The sequence below is a fragment of the Vespa mandarinia genome, chromosome 17 (assembly GCF_050613455.1).
Source record: "Vespa mandarinia isolate Hongniang chromosome 17, ASM5061345v1, whole genome shotgun sequence".
Taxonomy (NCBI): domain Eukaryota; kingdom Metazoa; phylum Arthropoda; class Insecta; order Hymenoptera; family Vespidae; genus Vespa; species Vespa mandarinia.
In genome coordinates this window covers 3,642,501-3,662,500 of record NC_140826.1, presented here as the reverse complement: position 1 = coordinate 3,662,500, position 20,000 = coordinate 3,642,501, and the positions used below count along the sequence as shown (strand labels likewise).

The following is a 20,000-nucleotide window of genomic DNA, read 5'->3' as shown; positions in this document are numbered from 1 at the left end:
AAGAAGAAGAAAAAGAAAAAAAGAAAAAAAAATTCGTCGTCGTTACTAGATTTCGTAGTAATTAATTTTTTTTTTCTTTACATTCCTCCTAAATTAAGTACACAGTCAATTTTGCTATAGCGATGAGTCAACGTTATAGCGCGATACCTATGTGATACCTACGTGGCATAATTATTATTTTTTTTTTTTCTTTTCTTTTTTCCTTTACTTCGTTTCTTTTGTCTCTCTCTCTCTCTCTCTCTCTCAACATACACACACACACACACACACACACACATATATATATATATATATATATATATATATATTTAGGTGGTTGGTTTTAGTAATTCGTTATTGCGATACATCGGAAGTTTACTCGCCAGTTAACGAAGACAAGGATACGGATAACCAGTGGGCCCTTACCCGATTCGCGAGTCCAATAATTAATGGCTTTGGGTGATGCTTCTACGTGGCAGACCAGCGTGACGTTAGTTCCAGTTGGAGCTCCAACAAGTTGGTTTGGTACTTGAACCATCGGATGAACTGCAATTTATCACGATGTCACATATTACGATGTGTGTGTGGAGGAGGGGTGGGGGAGGGGGGTGGCTATATCCTTTTCTTTCTTCTTTCCTCTCTCTCTCTCTCTCTCTCTCTCTCTCTCTCTCTCTCTCTCTCTCTCTCTCTCTCACTCGTTCGTTCTGTGTAAATTCTACTTCAAAAAGGCTAACAATGAATAACAGGTTTTCTCTCTTCAAACACACTTTACGTCTTTTATTCTCTTATATTATTCTTTCACTATATTTCTTTTTTTGTTTTTTTGTTTTTATTTTTTTTTTCTTTTCCTTGTGATACTGCGATCGTCGTGTTATTAAAAAGATAAGAAATAATTACAAATGTTTCGACGATAATTCCCTTTTTCCTTCTTCCCCTCCCTCTCCCAAGACCTCCTCACTCTTTTTCAATGTTATGTTTTTTTTTTTTTTTTTAGTAAGGGGATTCATACGAATCGAAAGTTATTAATTTGATACTTTTAAAAATCAATTACTTTCCTTTTTTGAGACATAATCTTTTACTTTTCTTTCTCTCTCTCTCTCTCTCTCTCTCTTTTTCTTAGACTCGTACTTAACCTTTGTAATTTTGTGATACGAAGTAGGAACAAAGAGAGAAACAAAGAGAGAAACAAAAAAAGAAAAAGAAAAAACAAAAAAAAAAAAAAGGTATTGATCGTAAAACATATCATAAATTAGATCATTAAAAAACTTTATCTAGAATATCATTTGTTTCATGTGTGGGTTACGATGAAATATATTTTTCTAGAAAATATACCGACCGGTTGAGGGTGCGGAGAGGGGGGGGGGAAGAGAAAAGTAGGGGGTGGGGGACACAAGTAAGGTTTCTCCGCATTCAACGATATTGCGAAACGACGAAAGACTTAAGCATAACTAGATTCTTATATAATATATTATACATACATACGTATATATGTTTATATATTTATATATATATATATATACACACATAAATATGCATTTCTATATTCCTACTGTAGGAATACTTAACTTCCTTAACTGTATATTTTTGAATCATTATATTACAAGGAACTTACTATCTCTCTCTCTCTCTCTCTCTCTCTCTCTCTGTCTCTCTTTCTCCTTTTCTCTTTCCTTTTCCCTCTCTCTTTCTTTCTTTCTTTCTCTCTCTCACTCTCTCTCTCTCTCTCTCTCTCTCTTTCTGAGAGAGAAAAAGAAAGAAAGAGAGTTTTTGTTACTCATTAACCATCGGACGAAGAGCTTTCACGTTAATGAAATGCCGACAAGCCTTGACAGTCTAGCATTTAGTATGAACGAGTAATACAAGTCCCTAGATGTACGTTCTTCCTTTCGAATATCGTAAACGGCTCACGAAAAGCTGCTTAGGTTTTAACATCCTTTCGTTGGACGTTCCTTTTGACCGAAACTCGACTCCCGGTTTGCATCTTCCAACGTGAGAGAGCATTGTAATGCTCTTTTGGTTCAGAAAGGCCGCTTAACCTCTCTCTCTCTCTCTCTCTCTCTCTCTCTCTCTTTCTCTCTCTCTTTCTCTCTCTCTCTCTCTCTCTCTCTGTCTGTCTCTCAACGTTCTCGCACTTTCCTTTCCTATGAAAATGTTTATTAATTTCATTCGCCATTTCCTAGCTTTGATAATATATACGATCCTTTTCGATTACACCGAATTCGTTCCCTTATTACTTTTCCTGTTTTTCTATAATGTCATATAACGTTTATATATCTTCTTTCCCCTTTTGATATATCACGTTAATCATATATGTATACATTATATACAATATATACAATGATTCAAATGAAAGACGTCCATTAGGATTATTACGAAATCTAGTGATTTTTTCTTTTCTCATTTTTTTTTTTCTGTTTCTACGAACAATACCGAGACTGATTGGAATACGTTTTATTATTTTTTTAATTACATTATCTTTCGTAAAAATTCGTAATAAGGTTTTTCTTCATTAATTGTTCAAAATATGATATTCTGAAATATAACGATGTTATTTCTCTTCAAGTAATCAATGATAATTGTATGTTATAATATAATTGAAATTAATAAATCATTTAAAATATATAAAAAAAGTATCTCTCTCTCTCTCTCTCTCTCTCTCTCTCTCTCTTTTTCTCTTTCTATAATTTTCTTTTTTTTTTTTTTTAAATTATATACAATATATATATTTAATATACGATAATAAGTTAAAATTTTATAATATAAGATATAATAATATATGATTGAAATGATTAATATAATTACGTTGAATAAAATAAAATTTCATTATAGAAGATGAAAATAATTTATCGAATAATTCATTAGCATTAGATAGATATTACTGACCAACCTAGATAACATTTTAGTAGTGCTTTCGATACAATGAAAATTGCGCTATTCTCTCTCTCTCTCTCTCTCTCTCTCTCTCTCTCTCTCTCTCTCTCTCTCTCTCGAAAATGTTTCTATTTAGGTATTAAACGCGTTCGCCATTGCGGTCGTCCATCGAAAAACAATCCATTCTCGGGGAATACTCGTGATTACACGAGGGCGTTAAATTCACTCGCATAGATCGTACGAGTACGAAATTAATTGACAAATTCTCGAAATTGCACGAAAAATATTTCCGAATAATCGAAGGATAAAATTAACCTTTGATTCTTTTTTTCTTTTTTTTCTTTTTTTTTTTTTTCTTTTTTAATCTCATCGATACTCGCACAAATCGGACGATTTGCATTTTTTTTTGTTTTTCTTTTTTTTTTCTTTTTATTTCAAAAATCTCTTTTCACGTAAAAAAAAAAAGATTCGTTTAGCACAGTTAGGTAGTTTTTTCTTTTTTTTTTTTTTTTTTTTAGGATTATACGGACTAATTATAAAAGAGAGAGAGAGAGAGAGAGAGAGAGAGAGAGAGAGAGAGAGAGAGAGAAAAGAGAGAGAAAGGAAAGTGGCAAATTTTCTTCTCGACACTTTCACAGAGCTTTGTACTTATCGTTATTAAAAGATAACATTACTCTAATATATATGTGTGTGTGTATGTGTGTGGGTGTGCGTGTGTGTGCGTGCGTATATGTGTTACAACTTGTAATAGTCTCCCCTTAGCAATAAAGATCATGCCAGTGATACTACGAGCGAAATTTGAGCCGGATATTACATAGGTGGTAGGTAATAGAAAATTAAGATGATACTACGAGATAAGAAGGAAAAGACGTGCTTTACCAGAGAGAATATCGCTACTTTTTCCCCGATTTCTCATCCGGATTCTAGAAAGGACACAAAATTTCACGAGGATTTTATCAAATTAAATAACCCCAAGTTACTCGACAATTTTCTTTTTATATGTATTACACATATATATATATATATGTGTGTATGCGCGCGCGCGTGTATATATATATATACATATAGTATATAGAAAAAGAATGAGCCAAAAATTTCTAGATGATATATAACAATCAATTACTCATTTTCGAGATTTTATAAATTAATATATTATTTGGATTATAAAATAATAAACTTTTGACTTTACTCTTTGTAATACGTGTGTATATATGCATGCACGCGCGTGTGTGTATGTATATCTGTGTGTGTATGTATATCTGTGTGTGTGTGTGTGTGTGTGTGTGTGTGTATGTATATATATATATATATATGTGTGCGTACGTACTTACTTGCATATATTTACGTGTATTTAAACTTGGATTATTTTTTTTTGTATTTCTTTATTTTGTCTTTTTTTCCTTTCCTTTCTTATCTAATTTTTCTTTTCTTTTCTTTTCTTTTCTTTTCTTTTCTTTTCTTCTCTTTTCTCTTCTCTTCACGTTTTTATTTCTTCTGATCTCGAATTCAAAGAAGCCGAACGTAGACAGAGTGGTCGGTTTCGTGCGTCGATTTAATCGAAATCGCTTTTGGTTTTAACGAGCGAACGTAAGCCACGAGAAAGAATGGAACGATAGCCGTGCTGTTAAAAAGAAGAAAAGAAAAACAAAAAAAAAAAAGAAAGAAAGAAAGAAAGAAAGAAAGAAAGAAAGAAGGAACGAAAGTAAGAAAGAAAAAGAAAGGGGGAAGAAAAAAATTACAACAAAAAAGATAGAAGAAGAAGAAGAAGAAGAAAAAAAACAGAAAACAAGAAGAAAAATAGAACGAACGCTTTTACGGACATAGCAATTAAAAATTCGTTATCACGTTGTTGAGAAACCAAGGTACCATAAATCAATCCTTACGATACGAAACACCGAAACGACCGACACGAATATTTTTATACCATCAGTGACAATGACGATTGTAAACGACAGTATTTCGTTAAGAAATGCGATTTAGGGGAAATGCGATTTTCATTCTGATAATCATATCTGTGAAACATTGAGAATCCTAAAGATAGCGTTGTACGAATCATTTCGAATAATTTGCCCTTGGTACGGTGATTTATAAGAATGGATAAAATGTTGTACGATTTTTTATACGAATGAGAAATGGCTATGATAAATCATAATTTTATTCGTTGCTTTTTTTGTGTTCTTCTTTTTTTTTCTTTCTTTCTTCCTTTCTCTCTTTTTTTTTTTTTTTTTTTTTTTTTTTTTTTTTTTTTTTAGATAATCATTTCAATCGACAATCTTCAGGAGAGATTGTCTTGCGGGATAAAATTTTATAATAATAATAATTATTATTATAAAATATAATAAGGATACTAACTAATTAAATATTAATATACATATATATATATATAGATACAAATGTTCATATGTATGTTTAATATTAGACAATAAAAAATATAAAAAATAAAATCTCACTCGATTTCGATTCTATAAAGAACTTTCAAAGTATTAAACGTTTATGACGTTCGTTCCAATTCACACATTATTATTATTATTATTATTATTATTATTATTATTATTATTATTATTGTATTCTACTATTGCAGTGAGAGAAAAAAAAATATATTAAACGGCGTAGGAAGGTAAAGAGAGGTGGGTGAGTCGTGCGACGTTGGTTTTCTCTACGCGCGAAATAAATCATTTAAATTGGAGGAAAGAGAAAATCCCTGGCTAATAGTCGTCGGTATCCTCGAGAAGGGAGAGAAAGAGAGAAAGAGAGAGAGAGAGAGAGAGACAGGAACAGAGAAAGAGAAAGAGAGATAGATAGAGTTTCTCCTACGATGCGATTGCGGCTATGAAATAAGCCTGCGAGCCGAAACATTGCTACTCGGTAATGGGTTTCGAGGTTGACTGGTCAGCTACGTAGCCGGTGGTTTTGCTGAAAAGCAGGAGGATTTTCCCCTACCTCATCCCCCTATCTAACTCCCTACTACTACTCCGTGCCCTTCTTCCTCCATTTCTACCACTACTTTATCACTTAGTACCATCACCATCACCATTGCCACCAATGCTACTAGTATCAACCCCCAAAAGCTAGTAGGAATTCGTCCTTCGTGCAAAGGATTTCATTCGGAGGTTCTTCTGCGGTGATATGATAACGCTCGCGATCCTCTTTTCGTTTTGGTTACCACCAACCGACGATAAACCAACCTACGTCCAAAGATGAATTTATGTGCGTATTCGATTTGATATTCTATGGTGTAAGAAAATAAAGAGAGATGGAGAGAGAGAGAGAGAGAGAGAGAGAGACAGAGAGATAAATAGATAAATTCCTCTTTGTTTATGTACATAATAATATTGGATCTGTCACGTGTACATAAAACCATAAATCATCGAGGGAGAGAAATCATGAATTATATTTACGTTTAAATATTATATAGATGGTTTCGAGTGGAACGATGACAAAGTCGATCACATCGGATAATACCTATTCAAATTCAAACGTCAAATTTTATATATTCGATTTAAGAAAACAAAAGATATATATATATATATATTTACAGATCAGATTATTAATCAACGTTTCTCGTTAGATTATATATGAGATAACGTGCAAAAATTTATTTGTCTGTTTGCGTTTGACGTGTAAAAAGGAAGGAAAAAAACAAAAAAGAAAAAAAAAAGCAAGAGAAGAAAAAAAGTTTTGTTAATAATATCATTACTTCTGGACGATGTCATTGAAGATTGTTTGTTACCTACTTGCATATATATATTTGCACGATATAAGTTCTAAAATAAATCAAATGAGAGATAGAGAGAGAGAGAGAGAGAGAGAGAGAGAGAGAGAGAGAGAGAGAGAGAGAGAAAGAGAAATAGAAAGACATAGTAGGAATTAAGAGACATTGTAACAGTCCTTCTTGATAGTTCTATGGATCAAGAAAAGATCGAACAAACCGATCGTATGATCGCTTCTACATATATACTTAACTAAACTCCGTATTCTAGAACAACGTGAACTACAACGAAAGGAGGATTTTATCAAAGTAAAGGACAAGTACTACTTCTCTCTCTCTCTCTCTCTCTCTCTCTTCTCTGTCTTCCTTCCACACTTATATCAATAAGACTGACTTTGATCTTTCTTTAAACTATCACTTACTATTGGCTATAAGTCGTTGTCACGACTTTCTTCCTTATCGATATATAAAAATGATTAAAAAAGCTTGTACGTTAAATTCTACAAATAATTGCATTATTGAGAAATAGCTATAAAAAAAAAAAAAAAAAAAAAAAAAAAAAAAAAAAAAAAAATCATACATTGACTTCGAATAAATAAAACAAATTCTATGTATAGTATATCTTTAATCATTACAAAAGAAAGAAAAGAAAGAAGAAGACAATAGAAATTTATCTTGAAAATAATCAATCAAATTTTATCTTTTTATTGTAAAATATCTTCATCGTTCTCTCTCTCTCTCCCTCTCTCAGTCATACATACACACACACACGCACTTGACAAAGACTATATCATTGTTTAATTATTATCAATGGCAATAACATGTTACGAACATCTCGAAGATACGAGATACACGATGTGGACGAAAGCAAGTTAGCTTAACGTATTCAATGAAATTCGATTATCCTTAGACGATCTCTTATCCGAGTATAGTGGATAGGAATGGAGAGTTGAGTGGAAGTGGAAGAGGAAGGAGGAAGAGGGAAGAGGGAAAAGGTGTAGGAAGAGGAGGAGGAGGAGGAGGAGGAGGAGGAGGAGGAAGAGGAGGTAGAGAAGAGCATGGTAGTGCAGGTGCAAGATTCGTGGGCGTTAGAAGTACATCCAATTTCCGGGATAAGAATTACCTCTTTGGGTTGGATCTAAGACACGAACGAACGAACGGACTACTGACGTACCAACGTACGGATGAACGGACGCGGTGTTGGTCGGTCGTAACCACGGCTTAACTCACCATCGTCCCATCCCTTTGAAATTTTCGACCTAGAGTGAAAGAAGGGATGGTGAAAGGAAAGAAGGGAGTAGAAGGATCCAACGGCCTCGGACTTGATCCTTAAAACCGTATCAACCTGACTTCCCCCTTGGTCTCCCTCTTCGCCCCACCCTCCCGCCCCTATTTTCCGACTTTTCCTTTTCGCTTTTCCTTAAAACCGAGGAAACAGTGCCTTGGTATATCGTCCTGAGAGTGTAATTTTATTATCTTTCTTCTTCCATCTCTATCTCTATCTCGTTCTCTCTCTCGAACTCGAACGATGGCCGGCTATTGCAGTCTTCTAAGTTTCTATCTTTTCTTTCTTTTTTTTTTCTTTTTTTTTTCTTTTTTTTTTTACTCTCTTTTCTTTCTTTTCCTTATGGTAAGCGACGAAACGGCCTCTCTCACTTTCTCTCTCTCTCTCTCTCTCTCTCTCTCTCTCTCTCTCTCTCTTTCTATCTCATTTAAGGTGTATTTTACTTTGAATCTTTTCTCATACCGTATCTCCTCTCCCTCTCTCTCTATCTCTCTCTCTCTCTGTCTCTCTCTGTCTCGCTTTCTTTTTTTCATTCATTCCTTCTTTTCTTTCTTTCTTTCTTTCTTGTTTTACTTATCCCTTTGCGAATCCCCAGCGCCTTCTCGCTTCTTTCTCCACAGAGAGAAATTATGCAAAGAAGAAGACGATGGCCGTATCAGGGCGATAGCAGGACCGTTACCATTGCTGTTGCCGGTACTTTTTATTCTTCCATTGCTTCGTTTCCACTTTTGTCTTTTTTTTTTCTTACTATATATACATACATATATATATATATATATATATATATATATATATATATATATATGTTTATATATAGTTGTTGGACAAGGATAAAAGGACAGTTCTATCGTAGAGAACGACTGAATGAGAGTTTTAACCCTCGACAATTACCAACCAAATATTTTTCCTTTTCTATTTTCTTCTTTTCTTTTTTTCCTTTTCCATTCCGTTGCATTCTCTCAATTTCGATATTACCCCAGAGACTAAGAGAAAGATAGAGAGAGAGAGAGAGAGATAGAGAGAGAGAGAGAGAGAGAGATAGAGAGAGAGAGAGAGAGATAGAGAGAGAGAGAGAGTGGGAGAGAGAGATAGAGAGAGAGAGAAAGTGGGAGAGAGAGATAAAGAGAAACGAAGAGGACAATGTGAAATGATAGGATTAATGGTATACGATAAAAGGCGAATACGCCGTCGAGTCGAGAGATCTGGATAAACAACGTACTATCTTGAATAGATGATTAATAGTATTCCTAGGATTAGGAAACAACCAGCTTGTACGGAATATCTCAAAGCGCGAGTTCTACGTGGATTATACATCAATAGATCAAATTCTCAGTGCTGAGTGTATTTGCAGACAATTAACCCATTTCGATGGAATTACTGGAGTATCTGTTATGATCTGGAACTATGAGAGAGAGAGAGAGAGAGAGAGAGAGAGAGAGAGAGAGAGAGTAAGAGAGAGAGGGAGAGAGAGAGATGTGTGTGTGCGTGTGCGTGTGTAGATATATATTTATAGAGTTAAATGATAAAGTGAGAGAAATCGTCGAGAAATATCGAAAGCTCTCTTACTAATTACCTTCTGATTAAATTTCCTAATCGATAAAAGAATAATTAGAAATCAACTTAAACTTATCGATCATTTCTAAAATAATAATAATAATAATAATAATAATAATAATAATAATCATAATAATAATAATACTTACAATTTACGTGCAACATTATTCTTTTGCTAACCGATGGCGGTACTCCGTTACTGGCGATGCAAAGATATGCTCCCATCTCGCCTCTAGTTACTTTAGATAAAACTAGATGCTCACCTTCCGCTGTTAGTGCTATAAGAAATAAATTCATCAAGGAAATGATCGTTTTGTATATTACGAATATTATAAAAAATATATATCCTATGATTTAAATAATTATGATTAATAATTTGTATTACATACGTTAAAATAATATATTCATGGAAAAGTTAACGTTGAAAATAAATGATAAGTCGTTCGTATTTATAATGAAATTATAAATACGTTATATTATAATTAGAGAAAGAAAAAAAAAAAGGAAAAAAGAAAAAAAAGAGAGAGAGAGAGAGAGAGAGAGAGAGAGAGGAAAAGAAATCAAAATTCAAGGAAAAATCGATTATCTCCTTTTTATCTTCTTTTCTTTTTTTTTTCTTTTCTCTTTTTTTTCTCTTTTTTTTCTTTCGCTATCCTTACTTTTCGTTTTGCCGCCAGACAAGCCAGCACGAGATATGATCTCCGAGCCATCCTCTCGTTTCCAAACGATGTCTGGTTTCGGATATCCCCTAGCCTTACATACCAGCTTAGCCGAACTACCTTCCGGAACCATTAAATCGTTGGACGTTTCCTCGGATATGATGTCCGGTGGTATTACCACTTCGAGGAAGGCGCTCTGTAATTTGTGCGAGGAATTGATCATCATTTACTTATGATCTACCTGCAGCCTTAATTACGTTCGTTCCTACGTTAATTAATCAACCGAGAGGGAATTGATTAAGCTCGAATGAAAGGGAGAAGAATATATATTAAAGAAAAAAAAAAAAAAAAAAAGAAAAAAAAGAAAGAAAGAAAAAGAAAAGAAAAATGAAAAGGTGAAAAAAAAAGAGAAGTAAAAAAGAAAATAGAGAAGCATTAGATAGGTGATAGTAAAGAAAAGATTCTATCGATTCTAGCTCACCTGACTCTTCATTGGATTCGTGTTAACTTGGCACATATAAACACCTCCATCCTCCTTCCTAGCTCCCCGTATATTCAACGTCCAGGTGTTCTGATCATTGTGCGTCACCGACAGACGAGCGTTATTAGTGATGACGTGTTCGTGAATCGCTAAGATCGCCTTGGTGTCCGCCTTGATCCACGCTACCTGACCTCACAAACCCGTTTCTCAGTAATCCCTTTTCTTAGCGTTTCAAGATCAAAACAAATTAGATTCTCGAAAAATCGTCAATTCGAGAGAAATAATAATAATAATAACAATAATAATAATAATAATAATAATAATAACAATAATAATAATAATAATAATAATAATAATAATAATAATAATAATAATAATAATAATAATAATAATAATAAAAGATAAAAAAAAAGATAAAAAAAGAGAGACATTTCTTTCCCGCTCCCCACCCCACCACCCCACTCCCTGTCCCTTTATATCTAATAAATAAATTTTGACGAGGAGATCTCTCTTCAATTCCCTTTGTACTTAGAGAAAAGAAAGAAAGCTAGATTAAAAAATATAGAGAGAAAAAAAAAGAAAAAAAGAAAAAAAGAAAACAAAAAGAAAATCAATGAAGAAAAAAAGATATGTATTAAAAATTTCCCTCGATATATATATATATATACACATACCAACGATCTCGATCCCATCGATCGTAGAGATCCCCCATCGATCGTTAAAATCCTTTGAATATAATTCGATTTATTATACAATAGACGATAAAACGAGAAGAGATGAGTGTTACTCTGTTTTTTTTTTCTTTCTTTCTTTTTTCTCCCCCCCACCCACCCCCCGTTATTTTGCCGATAAGGGATCGCGTAAAAATCAATCCCCACCTTAACTTTTTTCCCTTTCCGTACTCAATCCCTAGTCTCTATCCTCCTGGTCTTGTCCCCTTCGTCCCTTAACCCGCGTTCATGCACCACCACCTCCTCCTCATTCCAAACTATCTCGACACCTCCCCCTCGCCTCCTACCCCCCCCCCCTATGCTCTTTCGCGTCGCATAGATATTATTGGCACGAAATTGAACTCCCCGGCAATGTCGAGTATCTGACCTCGCGTCGTTCTGAAAGGCTATCTATCAACCGACAAAAGAGGTCTGCGGTTCTTATCGATAACTCGAAAGTGGAGTGTATAGAGAGATAGAGAGAGATAGAGATAGAGAGAGGGAGAGAGAGAGAGAGAGAGAGAGACAGACAGACAGATAGAGAAAGAGAGAGAGAGAGGTACGGAAGGTAGAAAAGCCTTAACCGAAGATCCCTGGCAAAGAATAAAAAGAGAAAGGAATAGAACGGAAAGAGGAAAGAAGAGAGGAGAAGCAGAAGCAGAAGGAGGAGGAGGAGGAGAAGGAGGAAGAAAAGGAAGAAGAGAAAAGAAGAGAAGAGAAGAGAGAAGGAGGAGGGCCTCGAGTGTTTGGTAGTGATGGCCCTGCGAGTGCGCCTCCACTTATAATACATTATGCGGAGTATGCTAAGCTCACGTTCTCCCTCCCTCCCCCTTTTTTCCTCCTTTTTTTCTCCTTCTCCTCCTCTTCCTCCTTCTTCTTTTTTTCCTCTCTACTCAACCCAAGCCCTCTACTCCCCTCCGTTCCCTCTCTTTCTCTCTCACTCTCTCTCTCTCTCTCTTTCTCTCTATCTCCTCACCTATCAAGACCTCTTTTTATCTTTCGTTCCTGCATTACAAGAAAAAAAAAAAAAAAAAATAACTACGTGGCCGGATGCCGAATATTTTGCACCGACGTTTCGCTTCGTCAACCTTATATCTTATTTCTTTCTTTCTTTTTTTTTGTTCTCTCTCTCTCTCTCTCTCTCTCTCACTCCTTTAAATAAGAAGATAAGAAGACGAAGAAAAGATAAAAACATTTATAGATAATCTAAACAATTCGAAAGATCAGATCTTTTTTTTTTTTTTTTTTTTTTCAATATTGTAACAAGATGTACGTACGTATATACAAGCTACTTTAAGTTACATACTCGTATGAGGTTCTAGTAATTTTGTGGAAACTCTTGATGACGGAGAAGGTGAGATGAGTGCTTCAACATCAACTTCCTCCCCCGTTTACTAAAAGCTATATACTTCGAACTTGTATCTTCTCATATTCTCTTCTCTTCTCTCCTCTCATTTTCGTCAAAATCGCTAGGGTTTCCTCGATTATACAAAGTTCCTTCGGACGAGACGAAGGAACGACGGAATGAACGAACGAATGAACGACGGAACGACGGAACGAAAGGGTGTCTAGTTCTATCGATACTACATCGATCGAGTTGATTATGGGGAAAGGACGAAGGTACGTCTATTGTGTTGGTAAATGTATCGAGAACGGAAACGTGACACCGTGAATATTACAAAGGCTTTATATGTGAATTTCTCCCTCTCTCTCTCTCTCTCTCTCTCTCTTTCTTTCTTTATGCATGTATGCCTTTATAGAAAAATATCAACTAAGTGAGAACAAAATGATAATAGATAACTATAACTATAACTTAAAGAGATATATATATATATATATACAAAAATTCGATTGTATATTTTTTTTCCTTATCTCTTTTTTTATTTATTTATTTATTTTTTTTTTTATTAAATTACTCGAATAGAAAGGAGAAAACAATATTACGAATATATTGAAATCAATTCTCTTTCCTCTTACAATTATCAATATTGCACGAATATTTAGAGAAATAGAAAGACAGAGAAAAAGATAGAGAGAGAGAGAGGGACAGAGAGAGAGAGAGAGGGACAGAGAGAGAGAGAGAGAGAGAGAGAGAGAGAGAGAGAGAGAGAGGGGAGGATGGAAGGAGAGGAAGAGTCAAGTGCGAAAGAAGAAGAGGCTCGTTAAAAGAGATAAAGAATCTCGAGGAGGTTATCCTCTCTTCTTGAAGGGTCTTCCCTCCCGGATATTTTCGACTTACGATCGTTCCGCCCTTCGTCGGTAAGAGAGGCGATGGATAAACGGAAGGACTCACACAGAGAGTATGTATGTGTGTATGTGTGTATGCGTGTATGTGTGTGTGTGTGTGTGTGTGTGTATGTGAGAGAAAGAGTAAGAGAGAGGGTTGTTAAAGGAGAAGTAGGATGAAGGGTGGTGAGAAGCGAAGAGAAGAGTCAGATATAATATCGCGAAGCGTGCATCTATCTTTGGCTGGGCTCCATTCTCGTTCCTCTTTCATATGCAAAACCATAGTCGGCGTTCTATTGTCGGCCATTGTCGAGATCAGGAGGCTCGGTCCAGTCTACCTAGCACACCTCGTTTATTTCCCTCCATCGTTCCTCCATCTCCCTCCCTCTTTCTCCTTCTTCAAACCTACCCCCCCACCCTTCCCATACTCCCACACACTCTTCCCTTCTCTTCCACCTTTCTCCTCCTCCTCCATATCCTTCCTTTCTCTCTTTCCGCCACTTCAACTCTCCCTTCGGCAAACTTACGTGCCTCTCCTCCCTCCACCCCCAACTTCTCTTCTCTTTCTCCTTCTCGCAATCCACCATTGCAATTCTGTATCATCGTTTCTTCTCTCTCTTTTTTTTTCTCTCTCTCTCTCTCTCTCTTTCTTTTTATTTTTAGGTTGCTTTTACTTTAATTTTTCATCTTTTTCTTTTTTTTCTTTTTTTCGTATTTCGTATTTTTCATTTCGTAATTTTTATCTCTTATTCTCTCTCTCTTTCCCTCTCTCTCTCTCTCTCTCTCTCTCTCTCTCTTCGAAAAGAGAAAAGACGAGACTCTCTTCCTTCTCCTCCTATTTCTCCACAGACAGATAGAGGAGGATGCTTCTGTTCCTTTCAACGGCATGCAAATAAATGGATAAACTCGCTAATTAAAACTTTCTTTCCGGCTATCCTTATACATGGGGTGTGCCATTTAAACTTGCTTACTTCGGAACGTATACTTTTTCGATTGTATCGTTACCCTTAAGAAAGATACTTCGAAGGAAATAAGTATGACCTTGAAAAAAGAGAAAGAAAAAAGAAAAGAACGAGTAGAAACTTCGAAAGGATAAGAAAAGTATTTGTTTTCTCTTTTCTTTCTTTCTTTCCTTGAAAGATAAGATAAATTGTTTCTTATGTTTAGCAGAATGATTCATTTTTATGATCGAGTTTAATGACGCACCTTGTATAAGTTCTCTCTCTCTCTCTCTCTCTCTCTCTCTCTATCTATCTTTTTCTATCTTTCATTTTTTCAATTTTTTTTACTCTATCCTTTGCTTTTTCTTTTCTTCTTTGTTTATGTATATATATATATATATACACACACACACATAGACACATATATATAGTATACTTATATATATTCACTGAACTTTTCGTTTTGTCCACCTTGTTCACGGTTTACGTTTAGCCCGGATGTACCTTTTCGATTTACACACACACACACACACACACACCTCCTCGCTTTCCTATAGAATATTTTCTCCCGTTTTCATTTTTATATTTTCATTTCTTCTTCTCTTTTTTTTTCTTTTTTAGAAAGGCAAAGGTTTTTTTTCTACTTTCGAATGTGTGTGTGCAGCGCATTTAAACGATTCTTACGTTACATCGAAACGTACTCTCGCTGGTCATTTACACGTATGATCGTTCGATTGAATGGCCACGTGTGTATCATTATACCGTCAATTTTAATGACGTCATTAAGGACCATTTCTCATTAAATTAAATTGCTACGTTAGATATATAATCTGTGTATAATGCACGGAAATGAAGAGAAATCTTGAACAATTGGATCGAAACGTTAAGTAAAAGTTCTTTTCTTTTTTTATTTTTCCTTCTTCCTTTAACCTCTCCTTCCCTCCCTCCCCCCCCACCCTTCCCGTTAAAAATTCTACTCCTTTTCACTTTTATTAGTTTTATTTATTATCTAAGTTTGTGCTTATATGGGGTGGAGAGTGGCGTGGGAGGGGAGGGTGGGGAGGAGAGGGGATAAGGGAGAAAGAGAACATGCTCATGCAACTTCATCTCTCTGAGATCTTTCAATCGCGTACACATGCATCGTGACATGCCTCGTCGTCACCGTCATTGGGAAACAAAAATCAAAAAAATCCCTTTTTGAAAGTAGACACCTTGTATAATATGATCGAATCGTTTATAACAAAAGTTACACTGATAAAAAGTCCGTGTAATATTTTTATTTAAAATAAAAATAAATCGAACATTTTATTGATTTTGAGCAAGTCCTTTTCGAAATGGACACCATGTATAAAAAATTTCAACGTCCAATATTCCTTACGAAACAATTCTTTCGTCCCCGGTTAAATCGTTAATAATCCCATTTCTTTTTTCCTTCATTTTGATTTATAAAGAAAAATTCTTTTCAAAATGGTCACCCTATATATAAAATATCGATACGTATTAATTCGTATTACTAACTAAATTGATTATTTATTTCCGTTAAATAAATGAAAAAAAAAAAATCTTCGTTTCGATTAATAAAAGAAAAGTCCTTTTCAAAATGGTCACCCTGTATATAAAATATCGATACGTATTAATCCGTATTACTAACAGAACGATTTATTTATTTCCGTTAAATAAACAAAAAAAAAAACAATCTCTCCCTTCGTTTCGATTAATAGAGAAAAGTCCTTTTCAAAATGATCACCCTATATATATATATATATATATATATATATAATATTATCAGCACACGTGACATATATTTATATAATTATTACGAAACAATTTAATTATATTCTATTAGCAAACGTTAATAAAAAGAAAATCCGCTTCGTTGGTTAAAAAAAAAAAAAAAAAAAAAAAAATTCTTTTGAAAAAAGTCACCCTGTATATATGGGTCAATCAGCTGTTTTACTGGCCCACTGACCTATATAATTTCTTAGAAAAATATTGTCAATGAATTGTATTCGTCATACGAGACAGATGAGTAACGTATTACCTTATAAGGAGCGTCTCGCTGACCTATATTGATTCTTGGAATTGGCTCGGCGCCGTCCATTCATGTAAAAGAGAAAGAAAGAGAAAAAGAAAAAGAAGGAAAAAAAGAAACGAGAAAAAGACTAGCCAGACGAGTCCGCCATTTTACTATCAGTAGTAAGTAGTACACTGACCTATATAAAATTCTTGGAACTGGTAACCATTGAGAAACTTCATTGACTATATATATGTACACGTAGATATAACACATTTTTTCTTATTATAATTCGTCAATCTTTCGAAAGCGAATATCTCTGGAACTAGAAATCATAAAGAAACGAAACAAGGACCATTTTAAAGGTAAAACCATGCCCTAAACGTATAGATACGTCTTATCAATTATCTATGTTATCTACGATCGAAGCATAAATAATAATATATTTAAAATTCTAATAACGAATAATTTGTTGGACATCATTTATACAGATCTATTATATGTATTTCGATCTATAATTTTTTTTTTCATTGGGCTTATAAAGTACTCTACTAGATGGTAATCACTACTTGTACTATATTAATTGTTATATTAATAAAAGAGATATATATATATATATATATATATATAAATATATACATATGTATATGTATATGTATTTCAATGATTTAATTATATGATCAATTCGGGGATGTATGACTACGAACTACAGGGCGGACAGTGCGGGTGGGTGGGCGGTATCACCTTCATATCACCACGTTTTACTAACGTAAGCGTCAAAGCTGGAAAAAGCCAGAAAGCTTATTATACATTTTCGATAAATTAATTAATTGAATAAAAGTTAATACATATATATATATATATATATATATATATATATATATATATATATATATCATTGAATTGAATTTCTAACGGCAAATTCCTTTCGATTACTTTCAGTCGAAAGTAGAACGACCGAAACGAGTTCGAGAACCATCTCGAACATGTCCTGTCGATGGAACTCGAAACTTTATAACGGGACGATCGTTCCTCGCTGGAACTGTAAAATGTATGTTTATTATCTTCAACTAGTCTCTCAGTAGAGAGGAACTTTAACGTCTTATTTAACTTTCCTGACTTTTCTTTCCCCAAGATTTGCCAACGTACGTTACATATATATATATATATATATATATATATATATCTACGTTCATTGAATGTACGTACGAAAATGCACGAATATTTACGATGAGAGGAAAAGAAAAAAGAAAAAAAAAAAAGAAAAAAAAAAAAGAAAGAAAGAAAAAATATATAAAAAAAAGAGAGAAGAAAAACAAAAAAAAAAAAAAAGAAAAAAGAAAAAAAAAGAAAGAAAATGGAAATAAAAAAAGCAACGAACAAATTTCACGGGAAATTCGAATTTCAATACATTCGATGAATATCTGATTTTATATTAGATCTATCCAAAACAAGTTTTTCCATTGATATAACCGCAGATGAATTTTATTTATATAAAAAAAAAAATATATATATATATATATATTGTAGATATACGACTGATATATTTCATATAATAAAAAGATAATGAGATAATAAAATGATATGTGAAAGTAGAAAGATATGAAGTAAAGGAAAAAGAAAAAAGAAAAGAAAAAAAGAAAGAAAAAAAAAAAAAAAAAGAAAAATATATTATATAATATACATACAGAATGTACTCCATCGCGTATATTGTCTCATCGATAATTTAGGATGCTTCTTTCGTTTATATCTGTGTCGAACTCGTTAAAAAAAATTACTGAATCATCATACTCGATGGCGAGCGGCAAGTAGTATAAAATATATAAATATATATATATATATATATATATATATATATATATGCATACGAATATACTAATACATAGCAACTCTCTCTCTCTTTCTCTCTCGCGATCGTCGTCCGGCGAAGCAATTATGCTTATTAACGATGGAACATTTTTAACGCTAACAAGCTTTTTTAAGGCCGGAGCCATACGCCGGAGCCTTTAATTAGTTTCTTTCTTTTTATTTCCCATGCGTCCTCTAAACTCTACTCTGCTCAGCTATTTTCTACAATGGCATTGTCCTAACGATAATATTACGTTGGATAACATTTTTGTCAATCCGACAAATAATAATAATAATAATAAAAATAATAATAATAAATAAATAATTAAATAAATGAATTATTTAATTAATTAATCCTTTAATTAATTGATCAGATTTAATTGGACAGACGGAAATCGAACAATCGATTTGTTAAATTGGTCTTCTATTCTTACGTACTAATATAAATAATTCGTATAGAATTGACGGTGTCTTTAATCCGATTAAAAATTCTCGAAGTAAATTTCATACGATAAAATCATTTTTCTCTTGAACGTATGTACGTATGTATGTATATATGTATATATAATATTACATATATGTCTCTGTCTGTGTATGTGTGTCACTTGTAATAATTTAATTTCTAATTGACTGATTAATCAAAGAAAAGTAATAGAGCCAAACGTAAATTGAATGTTTCTAATTCGATACGAATTCGATAGTCGAATAATTGGAAAAAAGTAAAAGATAGTTATAATCGATTCAATCTCATTATCAAAATTATATATATATATATATATACAGAGAGAGAGAGAGAGAGAATCGTTAACGAGTGTGACTTCGAGGTGAAGAATAATCGTTCAATGGTATACCTGTATCTATATCGCATAATAGAAAGTTTAAGCATGAGAACGTTACCGAAAGTAATCGCTTTTGCTACAAGTTATAAACTTCAACATTTCGTGTGTGTGTGTGTGTGTGTGTGGTATATATGCGTTTGATTAAAATCAAACACTTTACGCTCAACGCCGCTCGCCGAAATGTCCCGCGAAAAAGAATTATTGCGATGAAATTTTGTGGTTCGAAAAAAAGACCGAGCAAACATATAAAAAAAAGAAAAAACAAAAAACAAGTAAACCCAATTACAATAAAAACAGGGGGAAAATAATAAAAAAAAAAAAATATATATATATATATATATGTATATGTATATGGTATATAGATCTACCGAAAAGTTGTGTACCGAAAAAATTGTATGCTTAAGAGCAAACAATTATTCTTTAATAAATAAATCTTTTGTTTTCTTTCGTTTCTTCTTCAACATCATTTTCTTCAAGCTAAATCAAAATATTTATCCTTCTTTTTCCTTCTTTCCTTTTTTTTTTTCTTATTGTTGTTTTTTTTTTTTTTTTGTTCTTTCGCATTACGAGTATATTCTCGTAAATCTCTTGATTTGTATTTATTATACAAAATATAAATTTATAAAAAATAAAAAACGAAGAAGAAAAAGAAATACGATAAATAAATAAATAAATAGAAAAAAAAAAGAAAAACAAACTATACAATTAACAGATTAAATAAAATTGATAAAGATAGAATATAATTCGATAGATTTAGTACGATCGAATAGATTTCTTTTTCTTTTTTCTTTTTCCTTTTTTTTTTCTTTTTTCTTTTTTTTTTTCACGATTATCTTGCATATTATCTCAGACGATTATTATCCGAATGCTGTATCAAACGATTT

The 20,000-nt window shown here is 33.3% G+C and overlaps 1 protein-coding gene across 10 annotated transcripts in view; it reads right to left on the bottom strand.

Annotated features, from left to right (window-relative positions):
• LOC118443616 (lachesin) overlaps positions 1 to 20,000 on the bottom strand; it is a 145,657-nt gene that overhangs the window by 10,022 nt on the left and 115,635 nt on the right. For all 10 annotated transcript variants that reach the window (XM_035870857.2, XM_085662114.1, XM_085662115.1 and 7 more), the window contains 4 exons: positions 10,539 to 10,724; positions 10,058 to 10,253; positions 9,548 to 9,676; positions 406 to 525 (listed from right to left, as the gene is read on the bottom strand). In XM_035870857.2, the coding sequence (XP_035726750.1) occupies positions 406 to 525; positions 9,548 to 9,676; positions 10,058 to 10,253; positions 10,539 to 10,724 (631 nt within the window). The remainder of the gene's footprint in view (positions 1 to 405; positions 526 to 9,547; positions 9,677 to 10,057; positions 10,254 to 10,538; positions 10,725 to 20,000) is intronic.